This window comes from Chrysemys picta, chromosome 6, assembly GCF_011386835.1.
Source record: "Chrysemys picta bellii isolate R12L10 chromosome 6, ASM1138683v2, whole genome shotgun sequence".
NCBI classification, from domain to species: Eukaryota; Metazoa; Chordata; order Testudines; family Emydidae; genus Chrysemys; species Chrysemys picta.
This window is the reverse complement of record NC_088796.1, coordinates 50,188,463-50,213,457: the sequence shown is the minus strand read 5'-3', so window position 1 is coordinate 50,213,457 and position 24,995 is coordinate 50,188,463. Positions and strand designations below refer to the sequence as shown.

Genomic DNA, 24,995 nt, shown 5'->3' with positions numbered 1-24,995 from the left:
CTAGATTTGAATTAGGGAGAAGAGAGTGAGATGTTACTACTCTCTCTGCCCTAGATAATCATATACACAGAAGAAACAAAGTTTCGCCTCCTTAGCGCTTACCAAGTAGATATTGTATGTGATGAGTTCACAATGAAGTTTAATTCAGGCTATGTCTACATTACAAATTACTTCAGTATAACCTATGTCACTCATGGTTATGAATAATCCACCCCCCTGAGCAACATAAATGATACTGACCTAAACACCAGTGTAGACAGTGCTTGTCCACAGGACAGCTTCTGCCACCAACATAGCTACCACCTCTCACAGAAACAGGAGTTATTAAGCTGACAGGCGAGCACTCACCCATCAACTAAGGGCTTACTTTGGTGTGGAAAAGCCACTCCCCTGAGTAACGTAACTTACACTGGCCTAGTCATCATTGTGGACAGTTCTATGTTAGCGGGAGAAGCTCTCCCACTGACATACCAACTGCCACTCAAGGAAGTGGAGTAATTATACCAACAGGAGAGCTCTCTCCTATCAGAATAGAGCATCTGCGCTAGCAGCACTGCTACATCAGTACAACTGTGCCGCTGTCACGATTCTAATTTCTAGTGTAGATCCGACGAAGTGGGCATTCACCCACGAAAGCTTATGTTCCAATACATCTGTTAGTCTTAAAGGTGCCACAGGACTCTCTGTTGCTTAGGGTAGATTAGTCCTTAAGAATATCGTCATCAGAAGCATTACAGTGTAGACAAGACAGCAAAACACCACAACCGGGGACTCTTCAGCCATACAGCTCTGGTAGTGGTGTTGCTGGCGGGAGGGATGAGGGAGCTAGCCCAGCATTATAACACCAATTACCCAGGCACCACAGCAGTTAAGTGGAGGTGGCATGAGGGGCTCCGAGGCCCCGAGAGACGCCCGGTAGGTCAGGGCCCACCGTGGCGCTGGCAGGGGTTTGTTTATTGCAGTATGTGTGGCCACACACCGACCCAGGGTCACAGCGCGTTAAAAAAAACCCGCCCCGTGGCTGCTGCCCCACACCCGCCCGGCCCAGCGGCCCCTCTCCCTACACCCGTCACGCCGGCTGCCACTGCGCCCCATCCCCGCGCACCGTGTGCGGAGCCGCAGCCTGGAGCCCCTCGCCGCCGCTCGCCTCGGAGCCCGCTGAGGACCCGGCTACGCGCAGGGACCCCACCGGCCGGAAGAATTTACTCAGCACCGACTGTCCGGGGCCGCGGGGCTCTCGCCCCCGCGGCATGGTTGGGAACGCAGGAACCCGCAGCCAGACCCCGCAGGTCCCTGCGCGCGCCGCCGAACACAACAGTGACGCAATCACGGCACCACGTGCAGGTTGGAAAGGGGCGGAGTTAGAAGGGAAAGAGGTTGAACTGCTGCCGGGGTGGGGCTCTGGAGAGAGAGGTGATTGGTGATGTCCGGTCACGTGACGCTTTGCAGTGAGCGGCGTGTTGTCCCTCCCCTTCTCCCCAAAAGGCAAGCACGGCAGGCCTGTGTCGCTCTGCGCATGTTCAGCGCTTCGAGGCTGGACTGTGGCGCGCTAATGCCAAAGTCTGCACGAAGCGGGAGGCTGAACAGACGGGAGGTGACAGCAGAAAGGAAGCGCCATGGTCCGTCCCTTAAACTGCATAGCCGCCGTGTGCCAGAACATGGGCATCGGGAAGAACGGAGACCTCCCTTGGCCCCCACTCAGGTAGTGCGACCCGGGCGAGAGCTGCGCAAACGGACTGCAGTCCTAGCACGCGGTGCCGTCCGTGTCCAGGGGTCGGGTGCCTCTAAAGGGAGCGTGGCGTGCGGGATGTGCAGTCTGCGGGGAGGGGGCTTTCGGCGCCGCGAGACAGGACAGAGGCGGCTCGGCGGGACTACGTGGGGCCTTTTGCCCATGGGTGTCTGAAACCAGACAGGTTAGTAGCAGCGGGACAGGGGCCATCTGCTGGGCTGCGGCGTCTCCTCCAGGAAACGAGCGTGATGGGTCTCAGGCTCGTTCCCAACAGTGGGCGGGTTCGAGGCACGGCGCTGGATTACTCACTGCCCCGGGACTTAGGTCGCAAAGGTCAGGCTTCAGGCATGGCTATACGCAGCCTTCCACTGTTGCTTTCTATGCATCTGTCATAATGCATCCTAGATGAATCGAGGACTTCAGCATGGCACCTCAGGGGCAATAAACTTGCTTACATTTATTTAAAATTCACTTAAAATCTATTTTTATTATCAACAAAAGAAATCCAAACACATTTTTCTGAGTAAACCTACATTGTGATTTTTTTTTCTTGTTCTATTGATAGGAATGAGTTTACGTATTTTCAGAGAATGACCACAACAACCACTGTAGAAGGTAATGTTTGTGTTTTCACTTTTTATGCTTCTACTTATTAAAATTAGTTTCTGTGATGTCACTAAATTGAAAAAAATAGTAACTTTCCTGTCTATATTGCCTTTATTATTTTAGTATAAAATAAATTAATACTTGTATCTTTTCATATTACTGTTATATAGCTATTTACACTGATCATGTCTACTCTGTGTCTTACATTGAACCAAGTATACTTAACAAATAAGTATGCCTGTCTACTTAGTGCACATGCTGTATTGAGATAAATTTTCATAATGGGTTTTTCTAAGAATGTAATTTGACTGGCAGAGTAAAATTCTAATAATTTGCAAATTACAAAGCATAATTAAGCTATAGAAATAGGTAGTTTTCGTCTTGCTTTTACCTACCTGTTAATAAAAGTAGCATTGGAACTATTTAGTTTATTGCAGACTGTAACACTTTATATTCTGAAAAAGTTTGCTTTGTTTTCTCTAAATCAAAACGGGGGACCGTTGCTTTTGGGCTTGGGAAACTAGCACTGAGTGGTGGGATTGCATCATTATGCAGGTCTGGCATGACGAGCAGTGGCTGCAGAACTTTGGGATGCAGAAAGCCACCTTCCAGGAACTGTGTGTGGCGCAAGGACACCAAAATGAGAGCCGCCCTCTTGGTGGAGAAGTTCGTGGCGATCGCTGTGTGGAAGTTGGCAACTCCAGACTGCCATTGGTCGGTCGCGAATCAGTTTGGAGTTGGAAAGTTGACCATTGGGGCTGCGTTAACGCAAGTGTGCAGAGCTATTGACGGCATCCTGCTATGAAGGACTGGGACTCTTGGCAATGTGCATGAAATAGTGAATGGCTTTGTGGCTGTGGGATTCCCTAATTGTGGACGGGAGATAGATGACACACCTATTCCAATGGACAGGCAGGGATGGTGTCCCTAGCCTCTGTTTGCTAGAAACTGGGAATGAGCAACAGGGAATGGGTCGCTTGATTACCTGTTCTGTTCATTCCCTCTGGGGCACCTGGCGGTGGCCACTGTTGGCAGACAAGATACTGAGCTAGATGGACTTTTGGTCTGACCCAGTATGGCTGTTCTTATGTTAAAACTTTAAACTGAATGTTTAAAAATATTCTATATAATATTGGGCTGAATATCAAAACTGCATAATTAAATTATGGCACAGATTTTTTTTTTTTTTATAAATGACTTTTTTAGGGTTTAATTTAAAAAGAGTTCTACTTGATCCCACTACTTTCGTGTGTCATCACATTTAGGAATCTTGGTTCAGATATGACCTTGAATAACCTTGGCTCATCTGGGGTGTGTATGCCAGGACCATATTAAAGATGGCATGTTGTGATTTCTGGAGGGGTTGTGCAAAAATTATATTGCTCTGTGAGCAATGCCAGCTAACTCATTATTAGAAAACTTTCAACCTTCTTAACTGGATAAACCCTAATGTTGATATATTAGCATATGTCTTAACATACACTAGACAATTATCACAGGTCAGTTGTGTGTTTTTGTATTCCCCATAGATATTGTTTGTGTAGTGCTGGTTCTAAACTGACAATGCTAGTTATGTACATATATAAATTTCTTTAAAAGTGTGATGAATTACACTTACATGGCTAAGTTTTCAAACGTCTGATTTGTCATTAAACTTTACACAGTAAACCACTTATTGCTTTTAAAGTCCTAACCATCTCATTTTGTTTAGTGGTTTGGATTGTATGAACAATTGAATGAGTTACTTTGTAATTTAAATTATCTAATCCACAGGTCCCCAAACTGTGGAATGCGCCCCTGTAGGGGGTTGCGGAGGAATGTTCAGGAGGCACAGCAGGGCATGGGCCAGCACCTACTGCGGGAAGGGAGGGAGCGCTACCCAGTCCCAGCCACAGCCCCCTTTCCCCTGTCCACGGCCCCAGCTCCCGAGGGGGAGGAGGGAGCATGACCATGAAAAGTTTGGGGACCACTGATCTAATCCCTTTTTTGAAAAAAGCTCTTATTTCCATAGCTCATTTTCTCTCTGAGATACTTCCTTACATCCTTGTAATACACTTCCTTTTATAAGGGCTTGTCTACACAGATGCTGTGCATCTGGTAAAGCACTGTATGCAAACTACACCAACAGCGTGCATGTGGAAAGCCTGTTCCATTTTTTTCAATTTGAATTGTCTGTTCATATGGTGATGGCTTTTTGCAAATTGAGGGTGTTGTGCTCTCAGAGGGTATCCCATGGTTTTTTGCTTCATTACAGCATGCATCCTGGGACTGTTTTCACTGAGTCAGAATGGCTGCCACCATGGGGCACCCAGAACAGAAGCTAGCAAGTTAACACAATAATAATTAGTAAATTGTAAAGATACACCTCTACCCCGATAGAACGCTGTCCTAGGGAGCCAAAAAATCTTACCGCATTCTAGATGAAACAGTGTTATAGCAAACTTGCTTTGATCCGCCAGAGTGCGCAGCCCCGCCCTGCCGGAGCACTGCTTTACCACATTATATGCTAGTGTTTTAGATGCAGATTAACTCGACTTGAACTAGTGCAAAACTTCCATGTAGTCAAGCCCTATTGAACATCCTAATATCTAATGTTAATTGAGAGGGGTTTCCTTGCTGTAAATCTAATTTAAAGATATTGCGACAAATTTTACCTGATGTTTTCATTCTTGTAAATTTGCCCAACTATGATGGAATGTTCTTGAACAGTGTTCCTTTTAAAGTTATAAATGCTTCACCACAAGCCTAAATCTACCCCCTTTCATCTCATAGTGCAATAGTTATGCATGACATAATTCAGATACATATTGATATGTATCTTTCTATTTTGTTTTCATTGTTGCAAAGAGAAACCTCAAAGTAAAATGCATGGCTTATTAGATTTCAAAATGAAAGTATTAATTGGTGGGGGGGGGATGCAGACTAGTTCAAGAGTTTATACAAAATAGCATTATCACTTGTAGCTGGGGTCCCAGATCTTACAAAAAGAAAGTTTCCCAACAAGTAGAAGCTTTATCTTTACCAGCATTATTGTGCTTGTGTAGCTTCAGTTTACATTTAATTCTATGCATGACTGTCAGTGCTTTCAAATGTACACTTTAGTTTTACACAGTGCATCATGCAGTGGTGGTGGTCTACTAAGCTAGTACACTAAATGCTGGTGTGAATAGTCTAATTTTTGCCACTAACGTTTTAAAATGGTGATGTTAAGTTTGACACACAGTCCAGCTTTGTAAAACAGTCCCATTTAGGTTCAGGTTGTAGGTGAGTTTGTCTCCTAGCTTGCACTAGCTTTCTGGAAATGTTTGCAGTGGCAAAATCGTTTTTCTATAATTTTGTGGGATATAGATCCTACATTTTTAGGGAAAGAGATATTTGAAATGCTTTTAAGTTTAAATATCACATACTGAACATGTTATACCTTGTTTCTAGTGAAAAGAATCAGGGTTCCAGGAAGTTAGGGCCAAATCAAAGCATCCACGAAGCTGTCCTCTTTTGGATAGTATAGATACTCTGTTAATCATAAGTCATACAGTTTTATATTTAAAACTTACTTTTTGTTTGGCTTTTTAAAAGAGTGCATACCAAGGCCTTGATCCTGCAAACACGTATGTATGTTACTTTTATTCACATGAGCAATCACAGGATCTGGGCCTAAGTTTGATCTTTTACTTACTTTTAGTCTTGCTAATGTTTAAAATTTGCACTTGAACATAGGTTTCAGAGTAGCAGCCGTGTTAGTCTGTATCCACAAAAAGAAGAACAGGAGTACTTGTGGCACCTTAGAGACTAACAAATTTATTAGAGCATAAGTTTTCGTGGACTACAGCCCACTTCAACATATTAACTGTTTAAATAGAATTCAAAGGAGATTGGGGGGGATAAATCCACTAGATGTCACTAAACCACCACCTCTGATTCTGTACTAAGTTGAAACAGTTTTTAAAAAATGTTTTGTATATTACACAGGTAAACAGAATGTGTTGATAATGGGTAAGAGGACCTGGTTCTCAATTCCTGAGAAGAATCGCCCCTTAAAAGACAGAATTAATATAGTGCTTAGCAGAGAGCTCAAGTAAGTACAAATCCTGATGATCTCATAAGTAAATGATAATCAGGTTAACTTTGATTACTATTTGTGTAGTGTGTTAGTGTTTCATAACTTAACTTTGGAGTAATACAACTATGAAGTGTCTGTCTTAAACTACCTGGAATCATTTGTAAAATAACATTTTGTGGAGGGGGTAGGATAAACAGAACATGCAGCCTGTCTTTTATGTTCCTTGTAATAGGTCCTGGCCGGGGCTCGACCCTTCCGGGCAGGAGGGGAGCCACACCGACTCACTACTGTGGGAACAAGCAGTCAGTTAGTCCAGAAGCTCCAGCCCTCTGGTGCAGGGGCGGAGCAAAGCCGACAGCTAGCTCAGGGCTCAGGCCCTCAGGTGCAGGGACTGAGCCGACAGCAGTTAGTTCCAGGCTCAGGCCCTCTGGTGCAGGGGCTGAGCAAAGCCGACAGCTAGCTCAGGGCTCAGGCCCTCAGGTGCAGGGACTGAGCCGACAGCAGTTAGTTCAAGCCTCAGGCCCTTAGTTGCAGGGGCTGAGCAAGCAAACAGGTAAGGAGCCCAGGCCTTGGATCAGGGCGGGGCACACACAGTTATGGCTCAGGCCTTTTGGTGCAGGGGCTGAGCAAGCAAACAGTCAAGGTACGCCTAGGCTCTTACAGCCGAGCGTTGGGTGAGGGGGAAGCCTGCCACCTGTGAGCGGGGGTGGCAGGGGGGAACGCAGGCCCACCCACTCCACTGCGTTCCAGCCCGGGGCCCTAGCAGCGGTGACTGCCGCTGCTGGTCAGTGGGGTATCCAGACCGCAACACACTGACATTGGGTCACATTCGTCTGCAGCCTGACCGGGGTCGGCTATCCCCGGGCTACTTCCAGGTTCCCCCTCAGGGCCTACCTCGTTCGTCGCACCGGGCTCAGGCCAGTCCAGCTGCATGGGCTCCTCTCAGCCAGGGCTTGGTGGCAGGTCTGGCAGCTCCGTCGGGAAATAAGGCCAGTTGCACTCGGGCAGCTCCTCCGGGTAGCAGCAGGGGCGGAGGGGTTCTGGTGCAGTCTTGCCTTCAGGGTTAGTGTGGGGGGGCTCCCAGGGTTCCTCCCAGCGACGGGAGCGGATGGGCTCCGACGGCTCCTCCTCGTAGCGGGCCCGGGGTGGCTCGGGCCTCGGAGGTCTCCTGGCCGGGAGCTCCAGGCCGCACGTCTGCTCCCTGTGGTGGCTGGCCGCTGACTGAGCTCTGGCGGCCGGCCTTTATACTTCCTGTCCCGCCCCTTGACTTCCGGGGGGCGGGGACAGGCGGTGGTGGCTCCACCCACTCTGGTGTCTGCACGGGGGCTCCCTCTTCTGGGCAGGAGGGGAGCCACACCGACTCACTACATTCCTCATATAAAACAACGTCTGTTAAGTTACCTATCTTGTTGATTTGTATAGAAAATCCTTTTTGTGTTTGCCTGTCTGTCCATCCTAGGATTCTGAGCTTCTTGAGGCAGGGACCACTCCTTCTTGTATGTCTGGAAAGAACTTAGTGTGGTTCTTTAATAAAATAATTTCTTCTATTGTATATAGGCTTTCATACCACACCTCACCATGGTACCGCAAATCATAGAATCATAGAAGATTAGGGTTGGAAGAAACCTCAGGAGATCATCTAGGGAAATAAAAGATAACTCTGCCTGATAACATAATTTTAAGAGTGATAGTTTTGATATTCAGTTATGCATATTAAGGAACTTTCTCTGTAGCTATTGGTGGTTCTGAGTGCTAACTTTGTCTTCCTGTTCCAAAAGGTGCTAGCAAAAGTTGAAAGATTTTCCCAATTTTCTTGCGTCTAATGAGTAAAATGTATTAAGTGCAAGATATGATCAAACTTCAGACTTAGCTCATTGGTACGAGAACTGAGTAGCATGTCAGTAGCAAAAGTTTGAAAATCTTACTTGGTCCTTAAAGTTGAATAATTTTCCTCCACCTGATCCTGACTTGTTTCATAAATGTGGCTTATTATAGGTGCCGACTTTCTCAGTTCCTGGGTAGTGCTCGGCCCCCGCTCCTCCCCCCAGCACGTTCTGTACGCCGCTGAACAGCTGATCAAGAGACGTTCTGGGAGGGGGGGGCACTGATCCACGGGGCTGCTGGTGGGTGTTGAGCACTCACAATTTTTTTTTTTTTTTCTGTCCGTGCTCCAGCCCCAGTGCACCCACGGAGTCAGCACCTATGACTCTCATACTTTTTCCTTCAATCAGCTTTCTGATACTTGTATTAAGATTAGTTCTTCTTCAAGTAATTGCACATGTCCATTCCACCATAGGTCTTTAGTCTGGCCAGTTTTAAATTTCAGTACTGGAGCTACGCTTCCATCTCCGGGGTTTAAATCATGTTGTTCATGTAGCAAATTGATGCCAGTGAGTGACCCACACCCCAGCTGCCTGAAATGCTTGAGGAAATCCCATGTGAGTGACGAGTGTCACATCTGCAAAGGATTTAAGACTAACTCAGAGAAGGACAGAGTGTCTTCATATAGAGTCAGCATTCTGTCTATCCTTAGTGCCGTCCTTTTCAGAGCAGGCATCAGATACGTAAGAGTTTGTCCGAGTGCTCTGCCTGAGTTGTCTGTCATTGGAGCTGAGAAAGAGGCACAAGATTTCTAGGGACTTGGTACCTAACTCAGCAAGATCATCAGTACTGAACCCTCCCTAAAGGCAAGAATTCCTGGAGGGACTCTAAGAGGAGGCACTTCCCCGAATACTCTTAATCTAAGAAGAGGAGGTTGTTAACCTGTGCCAGCTCCATTGAGATGGACTCCTGAAGTATTCACTGTAGCTTCTTCAGGCTATCTTCTGGAGAAACTGCAAGCCCAAGAAACTATGCTGGTACAGTTGACACTGGAATGGTACGCAGCTACTAGAGAGCTACTTAACTTCTCAATATTGGTTCCAGCGGGGCAGGAAGGCTTCCAGCTGGTTCTGTTGATTAGGCTTCCAGCCTTCAGGCTTCTGAAGCTTGCAGTGCCCTTGCAATTGACTCTTTCCTTGCCTCATAAAACAGTACTGTCAAGAAGAGGGAAGCTGGCTATGATTTCCCTGGTACTACCATCTCCAGAGTCAGGCGCTCTCTCTCTCTGGTGACAATGAGTTCTGCTCCCCTGTTATCAAAGGTCTGAGTCTTCATACACCACAGGTTGGGTCTTATGTGTCTCAACCTAGGTACAGTGTGCATTCTCCATCTGAGACTTATGTGCCATGGGTCTTACAGCAGCCACCTGTCAAGGAGCAATGGCCTGGTTAAAAATGGACCCCAGGACCATGTCAGAGGCCTTTCTGGATCCTATGCAGTTTTTCCCCCAACCTGCCAGGTCATCCCTTCATCCACCTCAGTCTATCTCCTTGGGTGCACGATGAGTGCATCAGCACCAGAAATGTCATCTTCCTATAGTTGATACTAGGACTGGTACCAAGCAAGTGGAAGACATTCCAGCAGTTTCTCCAGCACATGGAAATAGAGCAAATGCTGTCTCAGCATCCATCTGCATCCTCTTACTCATGACCAGATGAGGCTGTAGAGGCAATGAGTGACTCTTCCACATCAGAAGATTATAGCACTCACCAGGACTTATTAAAAAAAAATTGGGCACTACTGATCGATGAGGCAATTTTGGCGCCAATCAAGGTATTATAATAGACCCCATCTTCCCTCCCCACTCCGTAGTGAAAAAAAGGTGGAGAGGAGCTACTCTGTCCATTCTAAGGGTTTTGAATATCTGTACAGACACACCCCTCCAGGCTCTTTAATAGTTGCCAGAGCTAATGCATTGGAGAGGCAAGGACACAAGGCATGCACTCCAAAAGGGAAAGATTCAAAGAGGCTAGATCTTTTTGGTTGAAAACTTTATTCTACAGCAGATCTGCAGGTTTGCACTGCAAATCAACAGGAACGTCTAGGTCAGTATGACTTCACCTTGTGGGATAACATATTGCAGTCCTAAAGACCGGTTACCTGACAGCTGCAGACAAGAATTCATTGTGATTATGGACAAGGGCAAACTAGTGGCTAGAACAGCTCTTCAGGCCAGCTTGGCTGCAGCTGACTCTGTGGCTCGAGTCATGGCATCTGCCCTAACTATGAGAAGGTGTTTGCGGCTGCAGTCTTCTGGTCTTCTGCCAGAAGTTCAGCAGCAGTGGCGCCAGAAAGGGGGGCTCCATGGGGCCATGGCCCTCCCACTTTTGAAAGTGGACAGGCCTGGCCCATCCACTTTTCACCATAGGCCTGGCCCCCCGCCCCTCCTCAACCCGCTGAGGCCCCGCCCCCAAGCTCAGCAGGAAGCAGGAGCCCGACCCAGGTAAGAGAGGCCCGGGGGACCCAGGCAGCTGAGGGAGCCGTGGACCCTCCACCTGCCTGGGGTGGGGATGCCTGAGAGCAGCCCCTGTCCCCGACCCCCACCCAGGGCAGATAGAGTGTCCATGGCTTCCCACAGCTGCCCAGGCAGTTTTTACAATGGCCCAGCTGCGCTTCTCCTGCTCCCAAGGCCCCGCCCCAGGCCAGGCCAGGTGGGTCGGGGTAAGAGCCATGCAGGCAGCTGTGGGAAGATGCAGACCCTACATCTGCCTTGGGCAGGGGACATGGGGTGGGGACTGCTCTCAGCCTCCTCCCCACCCCCACCCCACCCCCGCAGGCAGATTGAGGGGCCTAGGCTCGCTGACCCAGCTCTGGCTTCTGGCTTGGTTGGAGGGACAGGGCCTCGGGAAAGAGGAGGAGTAGGGGGTGGGGCCACAGAGGGAGAGAGGCCTCATTTTTACACACACACACACACACACACACACACTTTTTTAGGAAGAATTCATCACTCCTGTTCAGCAGACCATCCAAGACCTCCCATATGAAGGACCTTTCCTTTTTTCGGACAAAGCAGTTGATAGGCTCCATAGCCTAAAAGATTCAGAAGTGATGCTGAAGTCATTTGCCAGGCAACCACCACCACTTTCGTCTCTTGAAGCAGCTTGTTAGTCCAAACAAGGGTTTTGACATGTTTGTTAAGGACAGACTACCAGGCCCCATAGTGCCATCTGCTCCTGCCACCCTATTTGCCAATCATTTATTCCACTTCCTAAGGGCTTGGTCCCACGTCACTTCAGATCTGAGAATCTTAAGCACGATTGATTTGATCAAAGACTCTACATGCTCTCTTCGCCAATCAAAGAAAGAGCCCACATGTGTGGTGACTCTGTCAGCTTGTTTTCTGTAAGAAGAAACTGTGAGTATGGACTCAAGGAAAGATCCTTCATCTCTGGACTATCTGCTCTGTTAGAATTCAAAATAAGTGAACAAGAAGACTGAGATCCCCAGAGTTATACTGGGTAGCCCTGAGAGACTTTTAGAAACTGACAGATTACTACAGCTCTGCTACCATTTGGAAGACTTTGACTCACCTGTACATATATTTTACATGATTTAATGTCTCAATAACTTTTTCTTTTTCTTAGCTAATAAACCTGTAGTTGGTTTACTACAGAATTGGCCTACCAGTGTTGTCTTTGGTGTGAGATCTAGGATGCAACTTTACCTGGGTGAGTCTCTGGTCTCTTGGGACTGGGAATAACCTGGAATAATTGTGGTGGTTGGTTGGTTGTTTTTTTTTTTTTTTTTTTTTTTTTTTTTTTTGTGTGTGTGTGTAAGTGACCATTTTTCACATAGTCCAGCTTGCCTGGGTGCCAAGATAGACTGGAGTATCTCAGGGGACTATCTGTGACTCCATCATAAGACTATTGTAGTACTTTGAGTGTTCACATTTGGTACTGGATTTGTGAAATCCTAATTATAGAACATACCACCAGTTTGGGATGTCTGTCCTGCTTTTGACAGTCTGCCCTGATGTAGGCATTCATGTTGTGATTCACTCCAGACATTGGGACAATAGTTATCCTAGTTTCCATTATTTCTTCACTGGAGCAAGGGGACTAGTACACTGCCCATGACTTGAAAGACACTTACTTTCATGTAGCGAACCACCAGAAGTCTTTCAGATTCATGTTAAATGGGATCCACTACCAATTTACAGTGCTTCCATTTGGTCTGTTGGGAGCTCCTTGCATTTTTACAAAATGCATGAAAGTGATAGCAGTATTCCTTCAAAAGTCAGGGGTCCACATGTTCCCTTACCTGGACAACTGGCTAGGGAGAGGCCAGTCCAAGTTTCAAGTACTGTCCAGAATAGCCATTATCCAGTCTATCTTTGATGCACTGGGTCTCCTAGTCAATGTGGACAAATCAATTCTGAATCCAGTACGGAGAACAGAATTTATCAGAGCAGTCCTAAACTCTACAAAGGCCAAAGCTTTTCTACTGCAATCAAGGTTTGAAACACTGTGGAGCTTAGTTCTGGAACTAAAATCACATCCTGTCACTAAAGGATGCAGCTGCCTCAGGTTCCTAGGTACATGCTGCCATGCTATGTAGTGCAGTATGCCGGACTACACCTCAGAAAGCTACAAGGATGGCTAGCTTCAGTGTATTTCTCCAAGCAGTCATCGCTTAGACATAGTGGTTCTAGTACCAATACTAATCTTGTCCTCTCGAGATTGGTGGACAGACCATCTGCAAGTTTGTATGGGGGGGATTCCCTTTGCTCCCCTGCAACCAGCACTTACCTTAGTCACAGATGCATTGTCCCTGGGTTGGGGAGCACACATGGAAGGAGGGGTCCTATTACCCGCAAAAATTCTCTGTTACTCGTACACTCTAGGGGCACCCATCCTTACCCTGTTCCTAGGGCTCAGGAACCTTCTGTGGGTTTGCAGGACCTTTTACCAGTGGAAAAAGCCTTACACAGAAATATCCTTATCCTCTATTTATTAACAATTACCAAGTGGAATACACATGCTAAGCATACAATGCTATGCTCACCACTCCTGATCAGGCAGGCAGACTTACCCTGTTAGCCAGACAAGGTCAATCTTGTCTGGATTCTGGTTGCTGCACATCATGTTCGTGCAAAGGATTCTTAGCAGCTTTGATCTTAAGCTGTGTCTTAGAGGTGAGTTCTTCTTCTTCAGGTCTTTCCTTCTTCTTATTCTTCTGTTCCTTCTGCTGGTCTCCTTCTTGGACCCCAGTTTATATAGTGAAACTTGAGTCCTACTTAGCTATACCTTAACCAATCATTTTACTAAAATATTACTAAGCAATTCTCTAATCAATCCTAACATATTGTAAAACAATCATACCCCACCACCTTAATTGATTTACACCTAGCAAAATTAATTGTGACAGAAACAATCAAAGAACCAGAGATCATACCGACAAAAAATAGAGAAATGGGGACCATAAAGACAAAACAATAAAGAAATGAGGATTTCATAACCATAACTATTGATAAGTGATTTCTTGCCAGACCGAATGCTATCAAACTAAGTTTTCTTTAACCATTTTAAGATCTGTTTCTTTATCTGGTGATGGTGGGTGCTAGTAGGATAGGATCACCTTAACAGCCCGATATTAGATTGTTTTAATGTAACTTAGATGGAATGTGAAAATGAGACTTTCTGCTTCTTGGCTAATGGCTGCTTCTCTCCTAATGTGGCTACAGGAAAAGGCCTTATCCGGACAGTCCCTGCAGACTGAGGGTCTTTGGTTTTTCCAAGACCTGAAGGCTCATATAAACGTCAGAGACTTGGGAGTTGTCCATCTTGCAAGCTTGGCCTTTCTTCCACATTTCAAGGGACAGAGTTGCTGTGTTGTCTGTTAATACTAGCAGATTATGTTTTATATGACTAGATAAGGAGGGTATTCTACTCAGTTGTTCCAGGAGGTTATCCTCCAGTGAGAGTTTTACATAGTTGGCTCCATTCACCTCAGAGCTGCTTACCTTCCAGGGGTGCAGAATATGCTCGCAGACCAGATGAGCAGGTCCTTCTCCTGTCACTAAGAGCGGCCATTATGCCTGGACATGGCCAGATCCATTTTCCGACCATAAGTGACTCAGCGGGTTTGCAACAGGGACCAGTAGAAATTTCCATCACTTCTGTTCCCCCAGAGGGTGGGGAGGTGTCACAGTCCAGGTTTATTGACAGGTGCATTTCTGCAGCCCTGGAGGAACACCTTACTATATGCCTTCCGTCTAATTCTTTTACTGCCCAAAGTCTTGTCCAAGATCAGACAGGGCCATGCTCACCTTTATAGCACCAGAGTGGCCTTGGCAGCACTAGTTCTTGACCCTGCTAACCTTGTCAGTCAGACCTCCACTGTCTTTTCCATTGGAACCAGACACCTCCTCCACCTCAACCTGCAGGCCCTCCACTTGACAGGCTCGATGTTTCATGGCTAAGGCTACATTTTAGTCACAGGTATTTTTAGTAAAAGTCATGGATAGGTCATGGACAGTAAACCAAAAGTCACGTCCCATAACCTGGGTAGAGGAGCAGCTGTAGGGGGTGGCCCTGGGGATGCCAGGGCCCAGAGGGGACGCCACAGGTGCTTGGGGGGGCGGGTTGGCAGGGATGGGGCAGGTTCCCTACCCAGCTCCTGGGAAGTGGCAACCTCCAGCTCTTGCTGCCTCCACTCCACCCCAAGCCCTGGTTCTGCAGCTCCTATTGGCTGGGAACTGTAGCCAGTGCCTGGGGCGGGGGCAGCGCCTGTGGGGAAGCAGGTGGAGCTAGGAGCTGAGAAAGGGGAGCCCCCTGTGGTAAGCATCACCCTGCACCCCAATCCCCAGCCCTGAGCCCCCCCACACCCAAATTCCTGCTGCTGGGGGATTGGGGGCGGGGGGCAAGATTGCCCCAGCAGCAGCCAGTGCGACTGGCCCAGGGGCTGCTCAGGCGGCTCCCAGGCCAGCCGCACAGGCTGCTGCAGAAGTCACGGAGGTCACGGCAAGTCATGGAATCCGTGACAAACCCAGAGCTTTATTCAGGGCTAACACCATTAGAAAAGGCTTGCAAAAAGTACTTATAAATAGTAGAAAGCCTTCAGTTAGGACAGGGGTTCCCAAACTTGGTTCGCCGCTTGTTCAGGGTGAGCCAGTTGGAATGCTTCCCTATTCAACTAGGGCACGTGCAGCATCTGCAGCTTTTCTGGCACAAGTTCCTATTCTGGACATTTGCAAAGTAGCAACTTGGTCATCAGTACACACATTTGCTTTTCATTACGTTATAGCCCATCAGTCCAGGAACAGTAAGATTCAGGCCTTTTGTTCTACAATCACTGTTCAAATAGACTGCAGGTCCACCTCCAGATCAATCTGCTTGTGAGTCACCTACAGTGGAACAAACGTTTGTAATCAGTTGAAGAAGAAGAAATGGTTACCTACCTTTCCATAACTGTTGTTCTGTTGAAATGTGTTGCACGTGTCCATTTCATGACCCACCTTCCTTCCCATCTCTGTTGAAGTCTGTATGGCAGGCAGAAACTGAGGGAGGGGGAGGGTGTTGTGGACCGCTCCACCCTTTATATTTTATATCTTCATGCAGAGATGCACAGCAGCAGAGGGCACTCAAGGCACCCTGACAGGTAACGGAAGTGGAGGGGAATCTGTCAGTCATGCGCTGGGCACACACTCACCTGAAGTAGAATGAATGTGTGCAACATATCTCAAAAAACAACTAGTAAGCATTTATTACCCCACATAACATCATTATTCTAGTTCCAACACACGAGAGGACAGCCTAATTGTTGTCCATAATGTTACTTTATATAAGAGAGAGAGGTTAGGGTATTTCCAGGAGTCAGGGAAACTAATTTTATTCCCAGTCACTTACGACTCTTCGTAATAAAGGCTACTGGATTGCTTAATGAGATATAGGTGAAGTGCTTACCTATGCCACCAGTTCATATCCAGTCCAGGCCAACTACAGAGGACCCCATGCTGCAGTGTGTAATATACAGGCAGATTGCTGGGCTCACATGGAGCCCCATTGAAATCAGTGGGTATCCATATGGGTTCAGCAGTCCATCTTCATACTATATAAGGATTGCGGGATCAGGATCAAAAGGTGTTACCCTCTGAGATTTATTAATGTCCCATGTCATAAATTTAATTTTAATCCAGTTCTCAGGGAACAGGTATTCCGTGTTTCTCATTCTCACGTGCATACATCATTATAATTGGCATTAATTGGCCAACTTAGTACCCAGGTCTGGGCCTGGAAACTATTTTACTCTCATACCCCTGGAGCTGGCTCCTCTGGAACATTGTTGGTGGGACAGTCATGGTTTGTTCTGCACCTGTTCTGTGGATGACCCCAATATCCAGAGCAATCAATTCAGCACTCTTCATATGTGCATTCTTGAATTCACTTTAACTTCTTATATATGTGTATGTCAAATCTACATGCAGACATTTTGAGCCTTCTCATACTCTCCCTAGTTCCTGCATTTCATCACATTTCTGTAGTTTCTTGACTGCTTGGTAATTTGATTGCTTTTGTTACTTTTTGCGAGTTTTTTTCTATTTAGTTTTGTTTCATTTTGGGTAGTAATAGCCTTTAAGGGGAAACATATACTTCCAGTTTCTCAGAGCCTTGCTCCATGCTTCTCTTAAGCTACCACACTCCCTAGTGACAAGCAACTCCCCTTTTAACAACAAATGTTAACTTGTAAACATCCATAACCAGAAGCCAATAAATGTAAACATCTTGCAGGTTGGATAATTCTTCATGATTCTTTCTCCACTCTTCCCCATTTTGAGATATTCTATTAATTTATTTCCCTACCCTGCTCAGTAGAGCCAAATAAAAGTAAACTGTAACACATCCAAACACTCTTGAAATTATGCACTTCACATTGTAAATGCTATTCATAGTAAATTGTAGCCAAAATAAAGTAGAAAGGAATCCCACTGGGGAAATGTGTAATGTAGATTAGAGCTTTTCCTAAAGTGATGAGGATGTTTATTCATTTTGCATATAGCAGTCGGTGAAGTTAATTTTTGCAGCTGCTAGAGCCATGCTCTATTGTTATACTTTTCTGTGCAAAGATTGTTGTTGTTTGCGGGGCAAGGGGGGGTTAATTGTTTTCATTACTAAGGAGACAGGAAGTGCATTAAACCAGAATCAGAAACCTTTTTATTTGACCAAAATTGTTAAAACAGTTCAAGAGACAGGACTGTGTGTTAATGTTTGAGAGAACATGTTGACTTCAGGAAATCTGATAGATAGGCCACCCAAACTATAAAGAGTAGCAGCAGGGAGAAAGTATGTTTTCATCTAATTATAGCTACATTACACTGTGCTGCCCATAACTGGGTTAAGCAATGTCACACATCTGCTCCTAGACCTACAGCATTTAAAAATTTCAGCAATCATCCAAAATTTTAACTTTCTCAAGAGGATACCCTATTCAGTATTGCATCCCCCATCAGCCATTGTATCGGTCTACAAAGAGAGGGCCCAATCATGCTCTTCAACAAAACAAACAAACAAAAGCACCTGGACATACACAAACAACCCTAGTGTGTTGCACATAATTCTGTTTTGTTTATGGGCATTTCACTAGAACAGTGGCTCTCAACCTTTCCAGACTACTGTACCCCTTTCAGGAGGCTGATTTGTCCTGTGTATTCCCAAGTTACACCTCACTTAATTAGTTGTTTGTTAAAATAAATTGCTGATTTGTAATGCAGAAGATTCTATTCCACTGTATGGTGGGAACTTTTAATTAAACTTCTTATTTTAAAAAAAAAAAGTCTACCTTGTTGCTAAAGATGGTGTTAAATGTGAAATGTATTTGGACATGTTTATAAACAGAAATTTAGACAAAATATAAAGTAGCTACTTAATTTACACTAACTATCACAAACTTTATTTTTCTAGGGAAACACCAAAAGGAGCACATTATCTCGCCAAAAGTCTGGATGATGCTTTAGTTCTTCTGGACTCACCAGAGTTAAAAAGTAAGATAGACATGGTTTGGATCATCGGAGGCAGTTCCATTTATAAGGTACAGTTGGAACACTAAATTAATACTCTTAAAATGGTATTGTGGGACCATGAGAGGCGGGAGCCAGATGGTTCAGCACTTAGCTCACGCATATAATAACTTGTTATTGTATTGATCAAGTACTTAGGACTAGCACTGGGGATGCTCAAACCCATATTGGCTGGCTCCAACTGGACAGGCAGCTACTAGCAACAAACTCAAGAGTTGACCTTTTTATACCTTATTTATCAGACCTATGACTATTGCCACTATTTCTCAAATCCTTTCCTTTGCTAAAACTGGTTGGAACCATCTTTGATAATTGGGGCCTCTTCTTCGAAGTCTTTCCTCCTATCTTATCAGCCATATTCCAGGTCCAGTATTTGCAATCAAACATACCATCTTTCAAGGCCTTTCCAAAACTGCTACACATCTGCACTTTACACAAACTGCAAAGCATTTATACACTTTTAGCTAAGCTAATTTAACCATTTACATATACTTATCTAATCCTACAGCTGGGCTGCAGGAATGGTCCTGCAATTGCAGCTCATGGACACTAGAAGGTACTGTGGACCTGTATGTGAGCAAAAGGGAGTCTGGGAAGAGCAGGCAAGCAGTGAGGCAGTGGCAGCAACAAGCAGAGATGGTAATGGAGAAGAAAATGAGCGGTGTACCTAGTGTTCTCCACCTAGCAACCAGCCATGCCCCTTGCAGACACTCCCATCCCAAGCCACTCATCTTTCCCCACCCACACAACAGGTTCCAGCTGCCCCAACACCATCCCTATCCTCACAAAGCCACCTCCTTAACCATCATCAGCTTCCTCTGGGCACTCACTCTCTCCACACATACACCCCCATCCTCTGCTTCTCTCCAAAGCTATCTAACCATCTCTAGTGAACATCCCTATAAACCTAGCTACCCACAACCACTGAGCTTCTCCCATCCCCATTTTCTCGCTCCTCCCCCTTGACATTCCCTTCCACAAACTTAGCTTTTCCATAGCTAACTCACAGGCCCCCTTATCCCATTTTTCATCTATTCACCTCACAAATCCATTTGTGCCATCTTCCCACCTAAATACTTACCTACTTTCCAGACACCCTTCAGTACCCACCCACTTACTACATTTGCCAAATTGTTTTGCAAATCTGTTTCCTATCCTGACCACTGTTCGGGGCAAAGTGTATTGGACTTAAGCTGAAGTTTAGGATCAGATACAAATTACTTACAAATAATTCAGTGTGCTAATTGTCATATTTATAACTATTATGCACCAAGTGTTGCACATGGGGCTGCACAAAACTTGACAGCTATAAACAGACACCAAACCCCTTAGAGAGACGAAGTAGGGACCAGCACAGCTGCAATTACACTGCATACTACAATCCCCGTTCTCAGGAGGCTGTAGAGTCGAAAGAGAGAGAACATTTCCTTTCCCTTTCAGCAGGGAGGCGCTTGAAAGTTTTCAGACACCCTTTTAACCAGATGATGTGAAAGATGACCCCTTTCCCTCCAGACAGGATCCAGGATCCTGTTAAGAATCACAACATCCTTCCCTTTCCCAGCAGCTAAGATTAATGGGGAGCTGGGCTTCTCGCAAGGCCTTTGCCTCAGGATTTCTGATAGCTCACAAACACACATTTACTTTTATGTATTTTCCCCTAGCTAGTAGATTTAGTCTCGTAATGGTTTTGAGCACAGAAAAAGATTATCACTGATCATCGATTCTAGATCTATGTTCTGCCAACCTCAGTGTGTTTACAAAAAGGTATTTTTCTTGAACCCCTTCACTATAACTGATTAAAGTAAATTTATATCTTTTCCCTGTAATGGAGAGTAAGGTGTCATTAAGTTCTTATGCAATCATAAGTTCATTTAATAATGGTAAGAAACACATTGAAAGATGATTTTTTTTTAAAAACACATTATTATCACTAATTTGCAATCTGGAAATCATTTAGTGCAGGTTCCCTCCCCCCACCCCCAAGACGCTTACCTAGCTTTATGCCCAAAGTGTCTTGACAACTAGTAAAGGAAAATGTAGAAATAGTATTTCCCCTTCATTACTCAACATCAGAGCCCTCTGCTTCCATTTTTAATGGAGATACCTTTTTTTGGTGGAACTCTTTTCAGATTTGGCATAATTACAAAATAGGAACAAGAGAGTTGACTTGGCTTTTGTCTGCAATTCAGAAGAAAGGGCAAACTAAGCAGAAGTAATTTCTTCTTGCACATCCAGTGGTTCAAAATATGCATTTTAATGTTCCCTCCTCTTACAGTGAATTAATTCTGCACTATAGGCGTCTAACCTCGTTAACTATTTTAGGGTTACCATATTTAAAAAATAAAAAAAGAGGACACTCCACGGGCCCTAGCCCCACCCATTTCCCACCCCCAGCCCCGCCCCAACTCCGCCCTTTCCCCCAAAGTCCCCGCCCTAACTCCCCCTCCTCCCTCCCAGCCACGCGAAAAGGGCTGCCCGAGCGCTACCGGCTTTACGGCTTGCCGGGCAGCCTCCAGACCCTGCACCCCCGGCCGGCGCTTCCCCAGCGCAGCTGGAGCCCGGGAGGGGAAGCGCCCAGCCGGGGGTGCAGAGTCTGGAGGCTGCCCAGCAAACCATGAAGCCGTGAGCACTCGGGCTTCAGGCAGCCCCTATGCCTCCGGACCCTGCGCCCCCGGCTGGGCACTTCTCCTCCCCGGCTCCAGCTGCTCTGCTCCTCCGTGGACTCAGACTTCGGCTCTGTTTAAGAGCCAAGCTGCCCGAGCCAGCGCTACTGGCTTCGGGCAGCCGCCATGCCTCCGGACCCCAGCCGCTGGCTGGGCACTTCTCCTCCCCGGCTCCAGCTGCTCTGCTGGCGCAGGGTCCGGAGGCACGGGGGCTGCCCGAAGCCGGTAGCGCTGGCTCGGGCAGCTTGGCTCTTAAACAGAGCCGAAGTCTGAGTCCGGGGAGGAGCAGAGCAGCCACGGGAGAGGAAGTGCCCGGCCGGTATTTTTCCCGGCCATGTTCGGCTTTTTGGCAATTCCCCCGGACGGGGGTTTGATTGCTGAAAAGCTGGACATGTCCGGGAAAAGCCGGACATATGGTAACCCTAACTATTTTATCTTGTGCACTATTTTGTGCTGCCTTGTAGACAACTATGCCATTTGGATCCATAGCACACCTAACCTAGTTTAGAAAAATAATAGATTGTAAGGTTGATCAAGCCACTTTTGATCAAGTCTGTTTATTGTATCAACATAATAGAATCTGATTTTAAATTTAACTGTTTCTATTATTTCCAATATCTAATCAAGACATTTTATGAAAGCTTGTAACTTACTGAGAAAAATCTGACAGTTGTGCATTTAAACTAGCATTATGATTTTAATTACAGTAACTCCTCACTTAACATTGTAGTTATGTTCCTGAAAAATGCGATTTTAAGCAAAACAATGTTAAGTGAATCCAATTTCCCCATAAGAATTAATGTAAATGAGGGGATTAGGTTCCAGGGAAATTTTTTTCACCAGACAAAAGACTATATTGTGTGTGTGTGTGTGTGTGTGTGTACACACATACACACACACACAAAGTTTTAAACAAACAATTTAATACTGATACACAGTGATGATGATTGTGAAGCTTGGTTGAGGTGGTGAAGTCAGAGAGTGGGATATTTCGCAAGGAATGCCTTACTGCTAAATGATGAACTAGCAATTGGCTGAGCCCTCAAGGGTTAACTCTCACATTCTGCTGGGCAGCTGCTGCACAGGGAACTTAGGGGAGCGGGGAGCTGATAAGGGGGCTGCCGGTCCACCCTGGTTCCAAGCCCCCACCAGCTAGCTGCAATGGGCTGCTCTTCCTGCAAGCAGTGGACAAACGACGTTAGAAGGGAGCACTGCACAACTTTAAACGAGCATGTTCCCTAATTGATCAGCAACGTAACAACGTTAACCGGGACAACTTTAAGTGAGGAGTTACTGTATAAGTGTTTGATGAAAAGTGTAGGTAATATTTTTAGTATTTACATCAGGGATGTACCTTAGTTGGGTGATAAGGACGTCTAGAAGATTACCATGTGGAGGTAGAAAATTATCTGTGGTCCGTGGATACTAAATACCTGCTGATAATTTAAATGAATCATTTTATCCATAGATAGTAGATTTTTAAAGCTTTATTTTGATCATACTACTTTGTGTGACTTAATAAAGGTATAGGGCCAGCTTTTGCTTATTAGATGCAGGCCCATGTTGGAGCCAGTAATGAGTCACCACCTCTTCAATTCAGGAGACAGTGTGCCTCAAAGACAATGCTGCCTGGAGATCCTGAGAAGAACAGCCATTACATCACCCTTTAAGATAATGTAGCCTGTGCTCTTCTCATCTGGTCAGTGTGGGGGACCCTAGCCTCACCTCTTCTCTGCCTCTTTTGGTGTAGGGATACTTAGGTGAGCTCATGGACTACAGATGTTTCTGTTCTCTGAATCAGCATGCAAGCAAAAGAGAGGAAGGACTAGGAGATGTCTCGTGACAAAGCTGGCTTAAAAAACATAACGGGGAGTCCTTGTGGCACCTTAGACTAACACATTTATTTGGGCATAAGCTTTCGTGGGCTAAAACCCACTTCATCAGATGCATGGAATGAAAAATACAGTAAGCAAGTATAAATATACAGCACATGAAAAGATGGGAGTTGCCTTATCAAGTGGAGGGGTCAGTGCTAACGAGGCCAATTGACTTAAAGTGGAAGTGGCCTATTCTCAACAGTTGACAAGAAGGTGTGAGTATCAGCAGAGGGAAAATTACTTTTTGTAGTGACCCATCCACTCCCAGTTTTTATTCAGGCCTAATTTGATGGTGTCCCGTTTGCAAATTAATTCCAGTTCTGCAGTTTCTCGTTGAAGTCTGTTTTTGGAGTTTTTTGTTGAAGACTTGCCACTTTTAAGTCTGTTATTGAGTGTCCAGGGAGATTGAAGTACTCTCCTACTGGTTTTTGAATGCCACAATGCTTGATGTCTGATTTGTGTCCATTTATTCTTTTGCGTAGAGACTGTCCAGTTTGGCCAACGTACATGGCAGAGGGGCATTGCTGGCACATGATGGCATATATCACATTGGTAGAAATGCAGGCGAACGAGTCCCTGATGGTGTGGCTCGTGTGGCTAGATCCTATGATGGTGTCCCTTGAATAGATATGCGAACAGAGTTGGCAAGGGGTTTTGTTGCAAGGATTGGTTCCTGGGTTAGTGTTTTTGTTATGTGGTGTGTAGTTGCTGGTGAGTATTTGCTTTAGGTTCGGGGGCTGTCTCTAAAGGAAATATTGTCCAGGGCATTCTGGCTTGCCCCCTTTTCACTTCAGTAGAGCCTTAAAGAAGCAAGATCTTTCACTTCCTATAGACCACAGCTTAGCAGCATATAGAAACAACCAGGGTGGAAGCTCTCAGAATCTGCTTATGATCCAAACATCATCTTTGACTTTGTCAAAGAATCTACCCTTTCTACACTGCTAAATTGGAGGAGGTTGTGGTTAGAAAGGAGGATCCCAATATGGTAAAGGTTGAGAACTACTGTGATACACAATACTTTTTGTAATTAAATGTAGCAAACAACATTCAGAAATCAGGTTGAGAAAGGAAACTGATCCAGGAACAATGTCAGATATTATTTTAAATAAGGAAAAATGGGTGTGGGGGGTTAGTGGTACTGCCACATAAAAAGTCAAATTTCAGTGTGCAAAAGGATCTGTAAATGTGGAGTGTCTGTTTCTTCACCTAAAACAGCAAAGCATTGGTTAAAGTTCACAACTTTTGTAGTCTTATGTATCTTTCTGTTCTGCTGGAATCCACTTTAGATCCAAAGCTCCCAAGTGGAGTGAATTATGTGTCCAACTTACTTGGGGTGCAATAGATTGGATTCTAGTTGCCAGATCACTGTGATTTCCTACCATAACTCAGGAATAATCATGGCAAATACCAATGCAGAAATGCCACCCTAACTCAGCTCCAAACACAGATTGCTAGAAAGTTTCAGATCTTGTCAGTGGGTTGCAAAAATAGAAAGTCTTCACATATGGATCCTTCCCACTCTCACTGAGCAAATTAAAGTTGGGCTGCAGACATCTGTGGTTTCATTCAGTTCTATAGAGATGTGGTGGAACTGCTCACCTGAACTCCTGTGAACACTGGCCGCCATTTCCTGAATTTGTCAGTTGATTGCATCCTAGGAGGGGAATTGCTTTAACTTGACTGGCCGCAGCAGCAGATGCCTACGTAAGATTAGTTACATTGAGATATGGGTTGCAGTCAATGTTCCCTGTTTATGAGGCTTGGCAGCTTTTACTATTCATAATGATACAAAGTCTGATGGTTAAAGGATTTCATATTTACCGGATAGCCACGTATTAAAAAAGGATTCTGCTTTTATGAACCCATAAGCCTTCAGTTGAGGAATTCAGTGGATGGATGTTTGATCTCCTCTTGGCTCAGTGCTCCCTCTATTCAATGGCTGTATGCACACCCAGAATCCTTTGTCCACTACCATAGCACACCTTTGAAGCGTGTCAGCTACTGCAATACATTCTGGTGTATGCTTTGGTCTGTGTACCCTGGAGAAGAAGCTGGAAGCACACACAGAATGAGGGGGAAATGGTAGAAAAGGGTGAAGGGCAGAAGGAGGACGGTTGTGACTACTCTGCTGCCTGGAACACTGCAGAGAGCATGCACTGTACCC

The 24,995-nt window shown here is 45.6% G+C and overlaps 2 protein-coding genes across 12 annotated transcripts in view; one reads left to right on the top strand and one right to left on the bottom strand.

Annotated features, from left to right (window-relative positions):
• The window catches only part of MSH3 (mutS homolog 3), a 198,101-nt gene extending 196,755 nt beyond the window's left edge, over positions 1-1,346 (bottom strand). For 5 of the 9 annotated variants that reach the window (XM_042855881.2, XM_042855882.2, XM_065550148.1 and 2 more), the window contains exon 1: positions 1,106-1,345. In XM_042855881.2, coding sequence (XP_042711815.2) covers positions 1,106-1,252 — 147 coding nt within the window. In that variant the 5' untranslated portion in view covers positions 1,253-1,345. Of the gene's footprint in view, positions 1-1,105 lie in introns of all 9 variants that reach the window. The other 4 variants (XM_005288185.5, XM_024104528.3, XM_005288186.5 and 1 more) reach the window with 2 other exon arrangements.
• A 1-nt stretch (position 1,347) lies between these two features.
• The window catches only part of DHFR (dihydrofolate reductase), a 36,144-nt gene continuing 12,496 nt past the window's right edge, over positions 1,348-24,995 (top strand). For 2 of the 3 annotated variants that reach the window (XR_010588806.1, XM_042855883.2), the window contains exons 1-5: positions 1,348-1,702; positions 2,295-2,344; positions 2,891-3,107; positions 6,305-6,410; positions 18,176-18,302. Coding sequence is in view for 2 of the 3 variants with exons in the window: in XM_042855883.2 (XP_042711817.2) it covers positions 2,927-3,107; positions 6,305-6,410; positions 18,176-18,302 (414 nt within the window). In the remaining variant the exon portion in view is untranslated. The remainder of the gene's footprint in view (positions 1,703-2,294; positions 2,345-2,890; positions 3,108-6,304; positions 6,411-18,175; positions 18,303-24,995) is intronic. The other variant, XM_005288184.4, reaches the window with a different exon arrangement.